Consider the following 18,391-nt stretch of genomic DNA (forward strand, 5'->3'; position numbering starts at 1 on the left):
CAGGATTGATCCCAAGCTGCTGCAGCACTTTAGCAAACCAGATTACAGAAAGCTCTGCCTGCCAAAGCTGAGTTGGGCCAGAGGGAGTCCAGTTTGGCAAGGCCAGGTCTTCAGAGCTGCCTTCTGCAAACTGAATGTCCTGTCATGGCTTTTTTCCTTGCCTGTGGCCAGAACCCCCTTTTCCCACCCACACTCTCCCAGCAGGTATGTGCAGTCTCTGTGTGCAGGAATATTATCTGGACTCCTGCCCAAACCCAGACCACTGCAGATCCCACCACACAGGCATCAGGCAGCCAGCTCAGGGGTAAGAAGTGACCAGGGAAGATGGCAGAGCCAGTTCATGGTCACCAGGCAGGCTGGATGAAGGGGGATATCCCAGTCCAGTTATATATTCCCTAGATCCCTCTGCTGTTCTTCTGCATTTATTTTTTAATAAGGAACAAATCAATTTATTGAGGGGGGGGGAAGATTTTATTTATTTCCATCTCTGTGTAAAATGAAGGGATTACAGGGAGTGCACTCGTGTTACATGAATGACAAATGCCTGAGTTGTGCCAGGACCTCTGACAACTGGAAAATCTCTTGTTTGTTTTACAGTGCCCTTTTATAGATGAATACATTCTGGGTCTTCATAACAGGATCAAGACCAAGCCTGTGGAGTTCCCAGAAGAGTGAGTAAACTTTACTCTGCTACTGTAAAATAAAGTTCAGTTTTCAGCATTATTTTCTGTGCAGCACAAATGCCAGTGGGTCACCACGGAGGGACAGCCATGGGTGGGTGAGGTGCTCTGTGTTCTCCTGGGTCCTTCACGTGGGTTTTGTGCTGGTGATGTTGTTGAGGTGTTACAGCTGCCTCTGCTGATCCTGTGTCCTTCTTGTGCAGACAGGGACTAAAGGAAATGGCTCTTGAAACCTTTGGAAGTGAAGGGATTTCTTTATGGGTCCGAGAAGTTCTGACCCAGGTGCATGGTTTGGTTGGGGGTTTGTGTTTCTCCCCATGTGGCAGCCTCTGGAATGATTCAGTGTATTCATTTTCAAAAGCAGTGTGGTTATAGACCTCAGTCTTGGTCTGAGTAAATGCATCCCTCCCCTTTGAACTTACCTTGGAGCTGGGAGAAGTGTCTGATGGAAGGATGCTTGTCCCAAGATACACAACCACAGCTCAGTGAATCCCACTCCTCTGCCTCCTCCAGCACACCACAGGAAAACATGGGTTTGTCCTTTGTGCAGGTGGTTAATTTGTTTCTCCTGGTTGCTGTCAGATGAAGTAGCCGAAGCTGGACTCTTTGTTTTCCCTCCCAAATCAGCACAGTAGTCGGCCAAAGAATTTTTTACCTTCTTGACCCAACTGCTCATTCTAATAAAAACATACAGATAAAATTACTTGATTTCAAGCACAAAGAAATTAAAACTCTAATGAAAGGCACGTGTGGTATTAGAGAGGAAGTCATGGATGTTGTCAGGCAGCCTGTGATACCATGGTGGATGTTGGATGGTATCCACCATCCATTACATGAGTTTTGTGAGATGCTTACTGAATTTTCAAACACTACAGTGAAGGGCTGAGCCTCTGCCTTGGCAGTCCCAGGCTCTGAGTCTGCAGAAGGTGATGGGTCCTCAGCCTACCCTGCTTTAGTCATCTGACTCATGCCCTGGGCTCCATGGGCTGCATTAATTACCTCTACATTGAGGGAAGCACAGCCACTGCAGAAAGCTCAGCCAGGGCCATCTCTGCCCCTGGTGGTGGAACACATCTCCAAGGACCTGGGCCACAAGGTCACCCATGTGTTAGCACACACAGACCCCAGTCCTGGGTGTGGAGCAGCTCTGGCAGGACCAGGTGACCAGGATTCAGGCATCAGGAGCACAAAGGCTGGTCGTGCCCCACTGCCATGTTCCCACCAGTTGCTCTGCAGATGGGGCAGGACTTTGTCTTGACAGCACTGCAGCAAAATGTTTATGTTTCCCTGGCAGCCTTCTCCCCTTGCTCGGGTCCTGGCAAAACACCCACCCTCTCTCAGCCACCCTGTATTTGGGTTAGCAGTCAGCTCACAAGTGACTGTTCCCACCTGCTTCTGCAGTAAGTTATTAACATTTAATGGGCTGACTGGGTTGTGCTGAGATCCTTTCCTTCATTCAGGCATTTCCTTCAGCGATAATTGGGCTGCATGATTTATGTGGATTCCTCAGTGACCTGCTCTCCCAGTCTATAAAAAGCTGTACCCCTGGTTAGGTTGTTGGAGCAGAGGGTTACTGGGTGTTGACAGCTGTCCAAACCACATCTGTTTGTTAGATAGAAGTGACAGAGATGCACATGAAGCTGGAATTCACTGGAGTGGATCCACCCTGACCTCCCACAGAATTAGCACCTCGCTATAGTTAGGAGTATTTTGGTTTCAATGTATTTCACCATGGCTACAAAAGACACATTCCTGTTTGCAGACAGCCCATGGAAACTCATTGCCTGTTTCCTGACAGGCTGTAGGACAGATGGAGCTGAAGGTACCAGCGTCACTGTCCCGTCCCTTCCCTTAGAGACGCTGGGATAAATATTTATTGCACTGCAGTTCTCATTCATGTCACTGAGCCCTTGGCGTGACACGAGGTAAATGGGGTTGGCTCACACCCTGATGATCCTGGCATGACTGAAAAACAAGCTGGAGCAGTTTCTGTTTAGACATGTATTAAGAGAGTCAGAAGCTCTGCACAGTCCCTCCTGGTGAAGTCCAGGACAGTGTTCTCTGACCTGCAGGCACCCTGTAAAGTGATCCGTGGTGCTGGCAGCCCTCCCAAATGGGCACTGAGCTCTGTGGTGCTTGGCATTTTCCTGAGAGCTGTTACAGGACCGTGACTGTGAGAAATCCCAGATAGCACAGGCTTTTCAGGTGAAAAATGCCATCAGGTTCAGCGTGCATCCCTCCCCTGGCACACTGGAGAGAGGGGAAATCAGGCACAGGGTGATGTGATCTGATCTGTTGCGTGGCCATAACCCACCTGACACTTTGTGATCCTGTTTACAGGGCTTTTCCTTATGACATTAATCCTGTGTTGCACAGAAATCAGTCTGGTACCCAGAAATGTTAGGTGATTATGTGTTCTATTTCTTGTATCTTAAAGAAAGCTGTTGACAGTTTGGCACAGAACTGATGTTAAGTATTTTAAAAGCACCATCTCACCTGCATCGGTGTTGTCTCTGGGAGGAGCCTGTTTATTCTGACCTGCTAAATGCACTGTCACTGCCCATTGCTGTTCCTCTGTGGCTGGAGCTCATCTCAAGAGCAGCACCCTTCTTCCCACTCCCACCTAAATTGTCACCCGAGTCTGTGAGGACTCATCCTGTCATTCCTCTTGTCTGGGCTGTATTGTCTGTGTACTGCAGACCCTCGGGGCAACTCTGAATGTGGTTAGACTTTAAACTGAACCCGCTTTCTGCCCCTTCCCACTGAGTGACCAGCATTTCTTTGGTTTTTTGGAAAGATCCTATAACCAAAAGCCCATGTAAAGTATTCATAAATTATCAAACAGCAGCTCCGTTTTCATCAGATTAAAATATCCTTTACTATGATGTGGTTTTCATTTTGGTTTGTGATGGTTTATTCCCTTCTCTGCTTGGGGCATTGCAGAGGAGGTGGGCACAGTACCTGGTCCTCACCAGTGTTTTCAGTCTCAAATCCAGCCCTGCTGGGCAGTGACGTTTTGTGCTGCCAAATTCCATCTCTGTGCAGTTCTTCAGGAGTCATTTGTGACACAGACTTTCAGCTGCCTAATGTGATTCTGTCACATGCTGGCATTTTAATGCAGCAGCACTTTGATCACGCAGATCTAGTGTGTTTGGAAGACGTTGCCTGTATCATTAACCACAGGAGTCATTGCAGCCTTTGGGCTTGAGGGACAAACTGCAGGACCAGGGGCTCCATGTGAACAGAGTGGCTTCTGAGTTCAGGCACTGTGGCATTGGAAATAGTGTAAAAATGATGTGTTTTTCTCTTACATTTGTTCATTCCCTCCTTTTGTTACTCCAAGGCTGAGCTGTACAGGTAGGAAATACAGAGTTACTGTCTGGCTGCCATCAGTGTTCGTGGAAGCAATTTAATTAACACAACCTGCAGGCTTAGCTTGGAATTTGAATATCATCCAGCACACAGCTGCTCGTGATGCAGGTTCAGCAAATCAAGCTCTACCCTTCTTGATTTGTACAGTTCAACTTCAGTTCTGCTCTCGGGAATGTTTTGTTGTCCCAGAATCTGCCCTCTGAAATTTCCCTGTGATGTGCTGTCTTTAAAAATGTTCTTAGATCCATTCAACTGATGTTTCCTTGTGCATTTTGAGAGAGTGCCTTTGTGTTAGTGGGCAGAACAGGATAACCAAGCTCTGTAACTGTGGTGCCCGAGGAGGAACCAAGCCAACAAGACCTTCCTTTCTCAAGCCAGGTTTGCAGAGAAAATATCTCCTGAGTGGAGCAGGTTCCCTACCAAGTAACTGCAGTAAGAACTGGGCACATCTTGAGCCCTTACAATTCCCTTGTTAACTGACTGCTGCTGTTTTCTTCACTCAGAGCACAGATAAGTGATGAGCTCAAGGAACTGATGCTGCGCATGCTCGATAAAAATCCAGAAACAAGGATAACAGTCCCTGAAATTAAGGTAAATTGGACTTTGATATTAGAGTTTTCAGTCTCAGCTGATTTTGTTGTTCCTGTGGTACCTTCTAATGAGGCAGAGCTGTTCCCAGTGTTTGTTTTGGGAGCTCTCCTTGGCACGCCGTGTCGGAAAGGGAGAGTGCTCATTTTGCAGCATCCCACAGCTCTGTCGATGCTTCTTGCTTGGGGAATATTGACAAAAGCTTTCTTGTTTGCTTATTTAAATGAAAATTACTCAAAATCTGGCTGATCTCAGTGAATCCCTGGGAGAATCAACGCTGTCAGGGGGACTGCAGAGCCTGTGCTGGCAGTATTGGACCTGTTACAGGGGTTGGATGTGTGTTCCTCCTCTGGTCCTGGTGTGGTCAGTGGCCTCAAGGCAGAACATTTGTTTCTCTCACCATTACTTGGGAGATGCTTATTAATAGAAAGAATGAATAGGCCTGGCAGAGCACAATGCTTCACGGGGTTTGGTTTTATTCTGGTTTTGCATGGGCTTGCTGTCCTCCTGTCACCCCTCACTGAGGCCTCAAACCTGCTGGAGGATCTCAAGGTTTCCAAAGGGATCCATCAGCATCCTCTGCAGGGCACACAACGCTTGTTTGCTTTGTCTTGGGCCAACACCAGCACGTTTGCCACCAAAGCTGACAATAGAAAGGTTAAGCTTTTAGAAAAAAACCAGTGATATCTCTTCCCTCCATGCCCAGTAGGTCACAGCCAGTGATGTGAGAAGTCCTTTGGAGCTGTATTTATGGGATTTTGCTTGATGGTTCTTGCAAGGCATTTCACGTGCATCCTATAAGATCCCTTGGGTAGAGGAGCAGAGCTGGGTGCTGGCTCTTGTCCCTGGCCATGCACTGAAGGTGCTTGGTGTGCTTGGGGACTTGCCTTGGATGCTGACAGAGCACATGTCCCCAGTGCCAGGCTGGGCTTTGGGCTCAGCCCATGCCCTTGGACAGAGCTTTCCTTGTGTTCACAGCCAAGAAAACCATTCCATAAGAGACAGCAGGAACAGGGGGGCTTTCCTCTGCTGCATGTGAGAGAAAAAGATGAAAATGCTCTGGATAACTCAGGTTTTCAAAGCGTTTCAGGCCTGATTCAGAGGTGACTGTGTTCCTCCGAGGTGCTGGTGGGTGGCAGTGGGTGTGACAGCACTGGGCATTAGGGGATGCCATCTGTCCAGGCACCAAAATCACAGAGTCACAGAATAGGCTGAGTTGGAAGGGACCCACAAGGATCATTGACTCCAGCCCTTAGCCCTGCACAGACACCCCAACAATCCCACCCTGTCCCTGGGAGCATTGTCCAAACCCTCCCTGAGCTCTGGCAGCCTCGGTGCTGTCCCCACTGCCCTGGGGAGCCTGGTCAGTGCCCAACCACCCTCTGGGGGAAGAACCTTTTCCTAATATCCAACCTAAACCTCCCCTGACACAGCTCCAGGCCATTCCCTGGGTGCTGTCCCTGGTCCCCACAGAGCAGAGCTCAGGGCCTGCCCCTCCTCTGCCCCTCCTGAGGAGGTTGTGACCGCAATGAGGTTTCCCCTCAGTCTCCTCTTCTCCAGCTGAACACACCAAATACCCTCAGCTGCTCCTCACACAGCTTCCCCTCAAGGCCCTTCCTCACCTTCATTGCCCTCCTTTGGACACTCTCTAATGGCTCAATATCTTTCCTACGTTGCGGTGTCTGAAATTTCCGAGGCAGCTGGTTGAAAAGCACTGCTGGGAGTGGAAAATGGAGCAAATGGAGCAGTACAGCTCAACCCTGTGCCCCGTTTCCCTCTCACCCCACTATCACAGAGCTCTGGTGTGGGAGGCAGAGCCAGAGCTGTGTCTGTCCCTCCCCAGGTGCACCCCTGGCTGACCAGGGGCGGAGAGGAGCCGCTGCCGCTGGAGGAGGAGCACTGCTCCGTGGTGGAGGTGACCGAGGAGGAGGTGAAGAACTCGGTGAAGACCATCCCCAGTTTGCCAGCTGTGGTAGGTACAAACCACAGCCACGTCCTCTGCGCTGGGTGAGAGCGTGGGGCTTTGCTGAAGCCTTCAGCTGGTGGAGGAGGTTTGGAGAGGGGACACATGTGCTGCTGGCCTGGGAAGCTTGGCCTTTCCACCCAGTGTGAACTTGTTGTGTCAGAGCACTGCAGCAGCCTGAGTGTCAAGTAGCTGTTCTGTGGGTTCCTTCTCTTCGTGCTCTTTGCTGTAACGCTGTTAAATGCCTGTTGAATTATTAAAGAAGCTGCTGCTACTCCTCTGAACTGCCTTCAAGGAGTCGGTCCTGCTGTTCTCACTGGTCTGTTTTTCTTCCTCCAAGATCCTGGTGAAGGCCATGCTAAGGAAACGCTCCTTTGGAAATCCCTTCGAGGTCCAGACGAGGCGGGAGGAGAGATCCATGTCTGCCCCAGGGAATTTGCTGATGTAGGTATCCAGAGCCTTGCCTGGCAGAGCAAAGGTGGTGTGTGGGGAGGGTGGAGGAGGCAGTTTGCAAATCTTTTCTGTAGCATTTAAGGACAGAACTCCCCTCTAAATCAAATACTGAAGATAAAATCTACCTCAAGTCCTCTCAGATTGAAATACAATGCATTAATACAGCCTAAAAGCTCTTTTTATAGATGCAGTTCTCTCTGTAAGATGGATTTGGCCTAAACACATGTGAGGTGCTAAACTTGGGTCTGATTTTTTACCTGTTAGTTTATAATACGCTGTGATCAAAGATCCATTAGAGACTGGTGAAGCAAAATAAGTTTAATTAGAGTCTAGTCTGGATATATATTAGAGGGTTTCATTATTCTCTCCTTTTCATGGACAACAGAAATGGTTACCAGATGAGCAGTTTGTGTGCTTTTTAAACTCAAAATGAGACGATGGGGTTTGACTGTGGTCTGGGGCCCAAGCCTGGGCAGAGACACGTGGGCAGACGAAGAACACTTTGAAATTGCTTTTTCATTTGAGAGCACAATTCAGTATTTTTTCACACTGACAATTGTGAAATGGTGGAACATGTTGCAGCAGGATGTTTTGGAGGCAGGGTATAAATGGCTATATTGGGATTAAAAAGGGAATAGACATATTAATGACTAATAGGTTCAGCAGCAGCTTTTAAACGTGATGTTCTGTATGTACAGGGGTGGGGAGAGAATTCCTCTGCCCTTTACTTGGTTCTTACTATTCCTCCCTCGTTTTTATCACTGATTCCTTTCAGAGACAGGATTCTGGGCCATCAGTCCAGTAAGTGCCAGCTGGACCATTAGCTTGGTCCAGCTGTATATATTTTTTATATAAAAATGATCTGGGGCAATCATTTTTATATAAATAAAGTTTTCACCCCACAAGATCTGTAAGGCTTGGTTCACAACAAAGCTGTGTCGTCTCAAAATGATGCTTTTCCACCCAAAATCCCAGCACCATGCCTGGCAGACTCCCCTGAGGGAGTGCTGATTCTCACTGCACCACTGACAATGCAATTGGAGGAGTCTCTCTCTGCCTCTCAGGTGTGTGGGGATTTGAGGGCTCAGCTCAATTAAGGATGATAATGCTTTAGGTCCCAACTGTGTATTGGAGACTTCACTAAACACTCTGCCTTGGAGTCCAGGGCCTGACAGCACTTTAACATTTTAACACCCTGTACACGAGTGCTGCTGTGGGACATTTCTGGAGCGTGGCAGTCACAGCTCCTTTGCCAGCTTAGCACAAGGGATTTGTCCTCATTTGTTTCCCTTGGCTCATTGCCTTCCAAATTAGTTATTGTTAATTGGACACACGTCCCTACCCATATCTTCACTATCATTCCTGGTCCCTGCATTGCATTACTCTGAGATGGGGAAACATTTACTAAATTTGAAGAAAAATGTATTTTATTCTTCCCAGTGTCTCTGACAGCTCACTCAGAGCAAGGCAGGATTTCTTCTTTTCAAACCCTGCCTGAACTGATATTTCAAGGTGATTACACTGAGCCTGTTTCCAAGAGGGACCTGTTCCCTCCCACCTTCACTTGAGGTGCTTGAAAACCTGTACCACCAACTACCCATCTAGTGGAAAAACTCCTTAACTCTGTGGCTGGTTCCTGCCTGGAGCTGGTGCTTTGTTATCTTCCCAGAATAAGTAAAGATCTCACATAGCTGTGAAGCTTCTGATCAGCCACATAATCAGTGTCTAATCCTTTTTAAAATCATTTTAGGCCTTCAACATCAGCTGTAAAAGCCTCCACTTTTATTTGCCTCCTTTGTAAAGTTGCTGGTCAAATTCTTCTCAGCTTATACAAACCCAGCATCTTTTGCTGTCTCTGCTCATCCCAGCCCTGTGTTTTATTCAGGCTCCTTGTGCAAACTAAAAGGGGTTTTTTTGAAGTGTATAATTTCCACTTTTGTGCTGCTGTGTCCAGTGCCCTTAGTTTATAAAAACTTTTCAGGCCAGGGGTGGAGCTGTGACCATGCTGGGCTGGCCTCTGCCCAGCCAGTGTAATGTCCAAAATTATTGTGAATGGCCTTTGAATGTGCCAGTTCTCCACTGCACTAATCCCTGCTCTTAATTTCTCAGTCTCATGCCATCAGTGCCAGTTTTTGGCAGTAACAATTGACTTTATCCTAAATTAATTCATGCACAACTGGAGCTTTGAGAACCTGTCTCAAACCCCTTCTGTTTAAAAGGAAAACACTGGCCAAGTCTCTTCAACAAAGTGTTGTATATTAAACACTACAGCAGGGATGCTCCTTTTAAGGAATGTGGATTATTATTATTATTATTTCAAACTCTGGAAAATGCTTTACTGGCTGAATCTAATGAAAATTGCTTCAAATTTAAATAGATGTGTTAAATCTAATGACATTAATTGTAAGTGAACTGAGTCTAAATGGGTATGTTCATTGTTCAGTGAGTTATCTCTTGATTACAGTGTTATTTCCACAGGGACAAACAGAGTAGACACTAAACTCATCCAGTCCTTAATTCATAGTGGGTTGTTCCCTAGAAAAACACCTCTTAGTACACATATAAAGTATAATATCAGTGCCAATGTTATGAATATCACTGTGGTAGTTAAAATAAATTTCGAGTGAGTCGACATTGCTGTAAATTTTTAGGACCTTGCAGGAGCAGAGAATAATTGTTGTAGTAAAGGCTCTGCAGGGTTTCTGCATGTTCAGCACCCTTGCAGCTGGAGAGGGGACCCCAGAAGTGGGAGCTGGCAGAAGAGCAGTGCCTGCAGCCATCGCTGCTCTCTGGACGTGTGGTTGCCCACGAGGGGCTGAGACAAAAATGAGCCACACATTCCCAAGCTCTCCTCCACAGAGCTCCTCCTCCCCAGTGGCAGTGTCTTTAGAGAGAGCTAAATCAGCTTTTGTAATTGCATCTCCTTCTAGTTATAGGTAGGAAACAACTGGTTGTGTTGCTACGGAAGAGAAAAAGAAAAGCAATTAGAAAACTCCAGTTTCGCATTCAATTTAGTTAATTGGGCTGCATGGGAAATTGCTGGAGCCCCACTCACTGCTGCCTCAAGCATCTTATATCTGTGCCCATTCTGAGGATGTATTTTGCAGGAAATCCTCTGGCAGCTGAGCCTGCTTTCTGGCATTTGATGCCTAATTGATGATTCTTAAAATGGAGCTGTCCTTCAAGCTCACTCTTGGGGATTTGGAGAGGAAGAAGCTGAATCATGTGGCTGAATCTTTGTTCATTTCTCCCTGCATTACCTACACAGTGTGCTGGGCTCTGTTGCTGGGAGTGCTTCATGCCATAGCAGGGGGGCTTTCATGTTGGTAGCCTTGGTTCCTTTAGAGGACACCATTAAGACACCCGTGATTTGAAATAGTTCTTAAGTTAATACTGGGAGGAGAGAAGGCTTTTTTAGCACTCCTTAGACCTGGAGGAAGCAAACCCTCTCCTGGCTGTTATTTATTGCTCTGTTTATCAGCACTGAACAGTTTAAGAGGCAGCTGTTAAGTGCAGGCACACTCAGCAGGTGGAGAGGAACTGAAATGAAGATGCCCCCATTTAGCAGTTCTTGTTTTGCACACCCAGAGTCGTGTGAGTGCTGCCAGCTGTCACCTTACCCTGTCACCAGGGTGGTGTCCAGGTGTCCCTGGGTCCTGCCTTTCATGCAGGATCTCCCAGAGATTCATGGAGCCCTGCAGGTCCTGCAGACTGTGGCCAGGTTCAAGCCCATCATTAACAGTGGCTGCAGAATTCTTTCTAATTTTCCAGTTTCACAGTATTTTTTTTTTTAAGCCCAGCTGTTCACAGCTGAGTTCTGGGTTTGTGTTTGCTGCATTTCTTCTGCCTGCTCCAGGTTTCTCCTAATTGAGTCAGCACTGGCTTCACCACATTTTATTGCTCTCATTAATTGCAGCTACTACCTATCAAATTAATTGCTGTGTTTTGACAGACCCAATTTACTTTCCCATAATGGCTGCTATTGCTATTGATGAAATGTGGTTGTCAGCTCCTATATGGGGGATCAGTTGATATTTAAAAAGCCTACTCTGTTTCCAGCCTTCCCAGAAAGAGAGCAAAATAGCCATCACTGCCCTTAAGGCCATATTATTCATGTAAGTTAGGCATGAGGAAGCCAAGGGGGAAAAGGAGGTAAAAAAAGCATCTGACCCAGGTCTCCAAGCAGAAACAGCTTCTCCCAAAGCAGCCTGGAGGCACCTGCCTTGCAGGGACTTGGTGCTGAGAAAGTTCCAGGGCTCAGTGCCATAGGGCTGCTCAAAAATAGGCTGCAGAGGTTCTCCTCAGTCAGCCAAGATTACAGCATCAGCTTTGACAAGGGAAGAACTGCAGGGTGGGTTTAAATTTGCCAGATGTTTCCACTAAAGATGCTCCCTTGGTCTCTGTTGGTGCTCGGTGTCTGTCTCTCCAGTCCTGGGGAGATTTTGGGTGGGGACCATGTCGATGCTGTCAGACAGAGTGAAACCCAACCAGAAACCTTATCAGTTTTCACTGCAGAGAGAACTGCATGCCTTATGGGAAGAGCCATGCCCCACATGCAGGTAGGTACCCTCATGGGACCAAGGCTGTGGCACAGGATTTTCCTCTGGAATGACCCACCATCGGCAGGTCCCTCCAGCGAGGGCCCCACTGCTCCTGTGGCTCTGCCCCACTGCATGTAGTGGTGATGCCAGGCCATGATAGGATACAAAACCTCCAGAGGAGCCAAAGTACATGGCCCAGGGACATCAGCAGTGTGCTGGAAGCTGTCTGGAGCTTTCAGCAGTGGTAGGGGCTGGAGTGGGTTTGTACCAGTGCCTGTCCTCATCTGTCCTTCAGGCTGCAAGTGAATGTGGCTGGTGCTCCTTCCTCCATTCCACTCTGCTCACTAGGCTCGTTAAGGCGCAGAAATACAAGCTCCTTTGCCTGCTGCCATCATCTTCATGATCACTTTCTTCCTTTGTCTCATTGTTTTGCTCTCAGGGACAGATTCCTCTTAAACACATCCGTACATTTGCATCCATCTTTAAGGTAATTCCGTGTCTGTGTTTCCCCTGGGTGCTGTAGAAACCCCCTCAGCCTGTGTGTCCCCTCCTCAGCCTGTGTGATTTGCGTGGTAGTGAGAACATTTGGCTCCCTCCTTCCTTCCTGTAGGAGGAGTTTTGCTGCACTCATTCTCTGTGTGTGACACTAATGTTTATGAATGCTCTTTATTATTATTACTATTTGTGATTCTTTGGCATTTCAACTGCTTTTAGGGAGGGAGGGGTGAAAAAAGGCAGAGGGGTGTTAGCAGGAACTGGTGCTCAGCCCCATGTTTGTGGAGGGGATAGCTACAGAATTTGGGAAAGGCTAAGCTTTGGAATTTGGGCTCAGGTTTATTATTTAGTGATGATGCAAAAGAAATAGAGGTGGAGCCATCTCTGCTCCAAATGCTCCCCTGTGCTTCTGCCTCTGGTGCAGCACTGAGAAGACTGAAATTGGTTGCTCCCAACCCCATCTCAGCCAGGGCTTCATCAAATCGTGGACATCTGTCCAACCACTTGCACAGACCCTTCTAGGAAGTGGCTGGGCCAGTTAATTCTGTTCAATAACAGAATAGCATTGATGCAAACCATGACAAGCTGCTTACAAACATCTTGGTGTGAAGTCCCAGGATCCAGGACACAGCCTCCAGCCGGGCCTGGAAAGATCTGGGCTGGGCTGAGAGGCTGGGAAAGAGCTGCACGGCTCTGAATACCTTTGGGAGCAGCTCTGGCGCTCTGGAGGCTCTGCCTGGCTCCTGGTTTATCACTCCAAGACAAATGGATGAGCCGGAGCCAGGATGTCGCCTGCTCTGAGTGAGGAAGGACTCGCAGAGATTCTCCAAAAATAGGAGAAGGCAGGAGAGGAGGATGGGGACTGACGTGGCACCGGTGGGGACAGCTGGTGCCACTGCCTGCTGCTGCCTTCTCCATGGGCAGGAAGGGACCTCAGCAGCCTGGATGGGGGCAGAGTGTTGGTATTTAGTGGGGGCTCAGTGGAGGAATTAAGCGCTTGCCGGGGTGTGTGTATATGCTGTGATCCAGTAGGTTGTCTCACTGCATCCCTGTCCTGTGTTTTGGAGGGAAGGGCTGTGAGGCTCATTCCCTGCTGGACACAGAACACCCTCAGTGTCTGTGATCTCCCTGCAGCTCCCGTGGTGAACAGCCACGTCCTCTCCTGGATAATTGCACAGGTCAGGCTTTGCTCGCCTGTGGCTTAGAAAATGTAGCAGAAATACAATCTTATTTCTTACAAAGAGTAATTTAAGGGAGATTCACACCCAGCCTCAGGCCTCACAGCATGAGCAAGGTTCCTGTGGAGCATTGGTGCCCTGGTCTCTGCTGCTCCACAGCAGCAGGTTTTTGGCTGGTGTTTGCACCGTGAGGGTCCTTTCATCCTGCCACGAGGGTTTGGAGAGGCAGGGGCTGCTCAGGGTGGTGGGGGAACATGGAACACAGCCCAGGCAGGGAGCAGGAGCAGCAGGATATGCTGGGCTGTGCCAGAGAGCAGAGCCTCTGCTGCTAAATGTGGTGATCAGTCATTTAAAGAGGGTGATGACAGGCACTGAAGACAGAGCTGTTCCTCAGCCTCCCCCGCAGGGAAATGGTCCCTGGGTTCAAGGTCAGGTTTATTGCAGGGCTCTGCTGGAGCAGAGGGAAAAGAGAACGTGATTTTTGATCGTTTCTGGTTTCTTCAAGAATTGTTGTAGCCCTGTGTGTCCTTTCAGTGTTGTTCCCAGACAGAGCTCCAAACCCACATTTCCCAAATGCCGTGTGCTCCAGGCACGTGCAGCAGTGCTGATGCTCCCCGGCAGAGCTGGCTTGTCCATGCAGATTCTCCTGCAGAATTCCCTGGAGCAGGTTGCCCAGGGAAGTTGTGGATGCCCCACCCTGGAAATGTTCAAGGCCAGGTTGGATGGGGCTCTGAGCAACCTGGTCTAGTTGAAGGTGTCCCTGCCCGCAGCGGGGAGATTGGAACAAGATGAGCATTAAGGTCCCCCTTCCAACCCAAACCATTCCACAATTCCATGATGCAGCCAGGCTGTCCTGAGGGAGGCTGGACACACTGGGAGACAGAGATTCTTAGAGTATCATCACCTCCTTGATGTTGTGGATATCTTCATGATGGAGAAATGGGGTTTTAGGTGAAGGCATCAGCCTGCCATCGGTCGCTGCTGTGGGATGTTGTGGGTGGCCCCTGGAGATGTCCCCTTTTTCTCCATCCAGTCCAGAGCAGTGACAGTTTTCTCTGGTCAAATCTTGGCCATGGGCTGTCTGTGGATGGCTGGGCTGGGTGGAGGTGTTGCTCCTCAAGGATGCCCCAGAGTGCAGGTACAGCTCAAGCCTTCTACCTGAGAAAACATCAGAAATTAGGAATAGGAGGAAAAGGCTGAAGGTATCGTGGTGAATGTGCAATGCAAGTAAGTTACTTTGGTTATAATTCTATGCCTGCTGCTCTCAGGATTTGGGTACTGCTGTTTTGGGGACCAGACAAACTCACAGAGGCTGAAATCACACAGTTTTTGTGTAGGACAGACTGAGCTCTGGTGGAAACATTTAGTTTTATTGCCATTTACAGCAGGGCTTTGGAGAAGCAGTTATGGGATCAAGCCATCCCTCTGATCCTTGTAAAAAAATCAAATTAAAGGAAAGCAAACCAGAACTCTCCAAATACAAACTGGATAATTTGAAGACATTGCTGCTGGTCTGCAGGACTTTCCCCAAGAACCAGATACCTCCTTGTGATGCTGCAGCTGGAGGAGGGCATTCAGGGAAGTGCAAAACTCAGTTTTTGGGGTGCAGAGACCAAGCAGGTGTCCAGGCACGAGCTGCACATCACTGCAGGGATATTGCTGAGGTGTTTTTTGTAGTACCAGCACAACAGGCTGGTTCATTGCTATTCCCTCTTAATATTGATATTGCTGACTTGGGTTGGACAAAACATCCCCTGCCTTGCTCTGTGCCTATAACCTCTTTGTTCCTTTGCCATTCCTGTAGCAAACAAGGGAGCAGAGAAGGATCCAGGGACCCGGAGCTGCCCGACGTGTGTGAAGACGAAGCCACGTCCTGAGGCCGCCCGGCCGGTCACGCTCGTGCTGCTGCTGTTGTGCCCATCGTGGTGTTGTGTAGCACCATCGCCCTCATCGCCCCCTCTGGGGCCTGCAAAGCAAAAAAAACACCACCAAACAAAAGCCACCAAAATGGGACCCACCCAGAAAACCAGGCAGGGGGAGCAGAGCAGCCAGAAGGAGCAGAGCGAGTCCTCGGGCGAGGTGTCCGTGCCCTCCTCCGTGTGTGCCTTGCTCTCCACTTGTGCTTCACCCCTGGGCTCTGTCCTTGGGTGTCTTGGCTGAGGAATGTGGGTTTATTTGTAATGTTTTCTCAGGGGTCCTTCACCCCAGAGGTTTTTTCCTTGCATTTTTGTGTTCTCTTATTTCAAGCATCAGGAGGGAAAACGACGTCGGAGCCAGGTTTTGTGTCAAAGGGCAACTGTTTTATTGAATGCATGAGTAAAGCACCTCTGTGTGTCAGGACACAGTCCTGCTCCTGGTGTGGAGCTGATGGCAGAATTCGGGTATCAGCTAAATGAGGATGAGATCTTGTTTTTTGAGTGAACGCTCTCCCTCACTATGCCTTTCTTTCTCTTTTTTTTTCCCCTTCTCCTCTTACCCCTCAGTTTTGCACAGTGTCAGTCCTGCTTGCTTTAGTCAGGGCAGTGTTGTGAAATGGAATTTACACCGTGCAGTGAGCCTTGGAATGTCACAGAGCTCTGGAGCGTGGGGATATGCTGCTACATGGAACAGCTCAGTGCACCAGGGACACCTGCTAACCAAGGCTGCTCTTCCCAAAGAGCTGGAAATGCCCCCCATCAGCTGCACCCAGTCCTGCACCCACAGAACTTGTTCTCAAGCTGAAAAGAGCTGCAGGTTTTGGGTTTATTTTATTTCATTCATTTCCCTCACTCATCTCCTGGCTTGTGTACCTGATGCTTTTAAACTTTAATTTCCTGAAAACCACCCAAACTGGGAGAGCTCCCCAGGATGGAAAAGGTTGGTGGAGGGTTTTTAGACTAAGGAAAGCTACAGAACACAAGATCACAACTTGATCTTTTGATTTATTTTTTTAAGGCTTTCATTTTTAATTTTATTTTAAGACTGTAATTTTTATGCATGTGCTGATGCTGCTATTTTATCCATAGATTGCTTCTAAACTTGGGATTAGAAGCTTCATCTCTACAGTTTGACAGCAGGTGAGAGATTGCACTTAAAAAGGAAATGCAGCCATTTCCATGGCTCTTGATTGAATAGACTTGTGTGGATAATCTGGAATTCCACTCTTGCATTCAGAGAGTAAAAACCAGTGACATCAATTCATCAAAGTATATGTCATTATTTTCCCTTGAGCCTGGGGACCTTATGGGGTCTGAACATGCCCTTGGGAAGCCAATGGGATTGGAATCTTATTTTATAGCACTTAAATAAAGGAGATGATTACATTTGGTTCCTACACAATCATCTCACTGTCTTTTTTTTTTTTTTGGGTTTAATCCTGAGGACTTTGTTCCTTAGTTTTTTGTGCAAGGAGATACCTGTACAAGGGTTGTTGGTAGTGACTGGTGTATACTGGTGTTCCTCTTCTGTTTGCTGTGATCTATCTTGGTGGTTCCCAATGTTTTCATAGCTGGGCTTTGCTGCCAGTGCCTTCTGCCTGTCACCTCCCCTCACTCATCCTCAGCCACCTCAGTGGGATGCCCAGCAGTCACATCTCACCTGTAAATATTGGCAGATTGGGAAATAATATTGCATCTGATGGATTTCACTGAGGAGACCTTTAATATTTAAAGCTGGCAATGATGTTGGATCCTGGAAAGGTTACTGCTGTGGGCCTGAGCTCTGCACTGCTGCATCCAGGTGCTAAACTCTGCCTGTTTATGTGTCTGCCTGTGCTCAGCATCCTCCAAGGGACCCTGGTCCTGCACCAGCTGATCCATCCCACTGGGACACTGAACCTTTTGCTGGGATCCTGCTGCCTTGTACTGAAGATTTAAGTACCCAGAGACAGGGAGTGAAAGTGGAGATGGGGACTCAGCAGGTCTGAGGGCACAGGGGGCTCTGCAAGTGGGAAAGACTGGCCAGGAGGAGGGATGGGCTCTGGATGCAACCTGGGCTGTGCTGGGGTGCCACCAGCTCCTGCTGCACGCCAGGGGCCAAGCTGGACAAACTGTCTTCCAGTTTGGGGGGAAAAAAGGACTTTCTCCAGCTGGTGTCCCCAGGGCAGGGCCAGGGAGTGGCTTTGGGACAAGGTCACATCTCAGGAAGGCACCTTACCCCTGGGAGAAAAGGGAGTACTGATCATCCTTATCCCTGTGTGACTTCTGAGGTCTAAGCAATACTTGGGTTGTGCTCAAAGAGCTCTAGGAATGCAGGCATGGGGTTAGTTCTTGTATTTTTAATATGTGGTAAGAATAATTTGCTAATCCAGGCAGCTGGGGTTATTTTAGTGATGCCCAAGGGGTGGGAGCTGGCAGGGCAAGGCTGCAGGAGGGCTGTTCTCAGCCTCAGTTAATGCAACCAAACAAATTATAATTTACAAATTAACTCCATGTCATGTTCCTTTAGTGGTAGCTAAAGCATCACTTCAGTTTTGGAGGGGAATGGATGTTTTCTTATCATTATCCCAAAATGTACTTTGAAATATTTGCCCTTTCAGCTGAAAGAAATCCTTCCAGAGCTGTTCCCATAGGTCCAGGAAGCAGCCAGAGTTGCACAGCTGAAAACTTGCATGAAATGAGATGAAAAAGGTGCCCTGGCAGCAAGAGAAACACTCAGAGAGGCAAAAATAGGCTCTACTTCTCACTCAGCTGTAATGAAATCCTTGTTTGGGTGTGTGTTAGAGCAGCTTGGAGCAGTGCTGGTCCTGCTCTGAAGAAAGGAAGAGACTAAAGAGAGTGTTTATTTGAAAATAAACAACTCTGGCAAGGCAGCACTTTTAGCTGTTGAGGAAAAGGATCCTCCTTAGCTGGATGGGTAAATATTTGTCTGGTTCTGTCTGTGATTGAGGGGATGTGGTTTAGTGTGGGCTCCAAGAAGCGAGAGGAGCTGGTGTGGGCACGTTCTGATGCTTTTGTGTGTGCTCTGTATTTTTCCCTTCCAAATCCTCACTTGCCTGTGCTGTTCCTGGAGCACCAGGATGGTCTGAACTGTGTTAGCTGGGCTCTGAGTCCCAGGGAGGGCTCCTCTTTCCCCCAGCACAATAGCACCATTGGCTCTGTCAGCTTTTCCAGCTTGGGAATGCTGAGGGACTTTGAAAGGAAT

At 48.2% G+C, this 18,391-nt stretch overlaps 1 protein-coding gene across 3 annotated transcripts in view; it reads left to right on the forward strand.

Moving 5' to 3' along the window:
- The window catches only part of CAMKK1 (calcium/calmodulin dependent protein kinase kinase 1), an 88,317-nt gene extending 73,064 nt beyond the window's left edge, over positions 1 to 15,253 (forward strand). For all 3 annotated transcript variants that reach the window (XM_032707498.1, XM_032707500.1, XM_032707499.1), the window contains exons 12-16: positions 598 to 671; positions 4,556 to 4,643; positions 6,484 to 6,612; positions 6,944 to 7,047; positions 15,075 to 15,253. In XM_032707498.1, coding sequence (XP_032563389.1) covers positions 598 to 671; positions 4,556 to 4,643; positions 6,484 to 6,612; positions 6,944 to 7,047; positions 15,075 to 15,147 — 468 coding nt within the window. In that variant the 3' untranslated portion in view covers positions 15,148 to 15,253. The remainder of the gene's footprint in view (positions 1 to 597; positions 672 to 4,555; positions 4,644 to 6,483; positions 6,613 to 6,943; positions 7,048 to 15,074) is intronic.
- The last annotated feature ends 3,138 nt before the right edge of the window (positions 15,254 to 18,391 follow it).

This window comes from Chiroxiphia lanceolata, chromosome 20 (genome assembly GCF_009829145.1).
Source record: "Chiroxiphia lanceolata isolate bChiLan1 chromosome 20, bChiLan1.pri, whole genome shotgun sequence".
In the NCBI taxonomy this organism is placed as follows: Eukaryota; Metazoa; Chordata; class Aves; order Passeriformes; family Pipridae; genus Chiroxiphia; species Chiroxiphia lanceolata.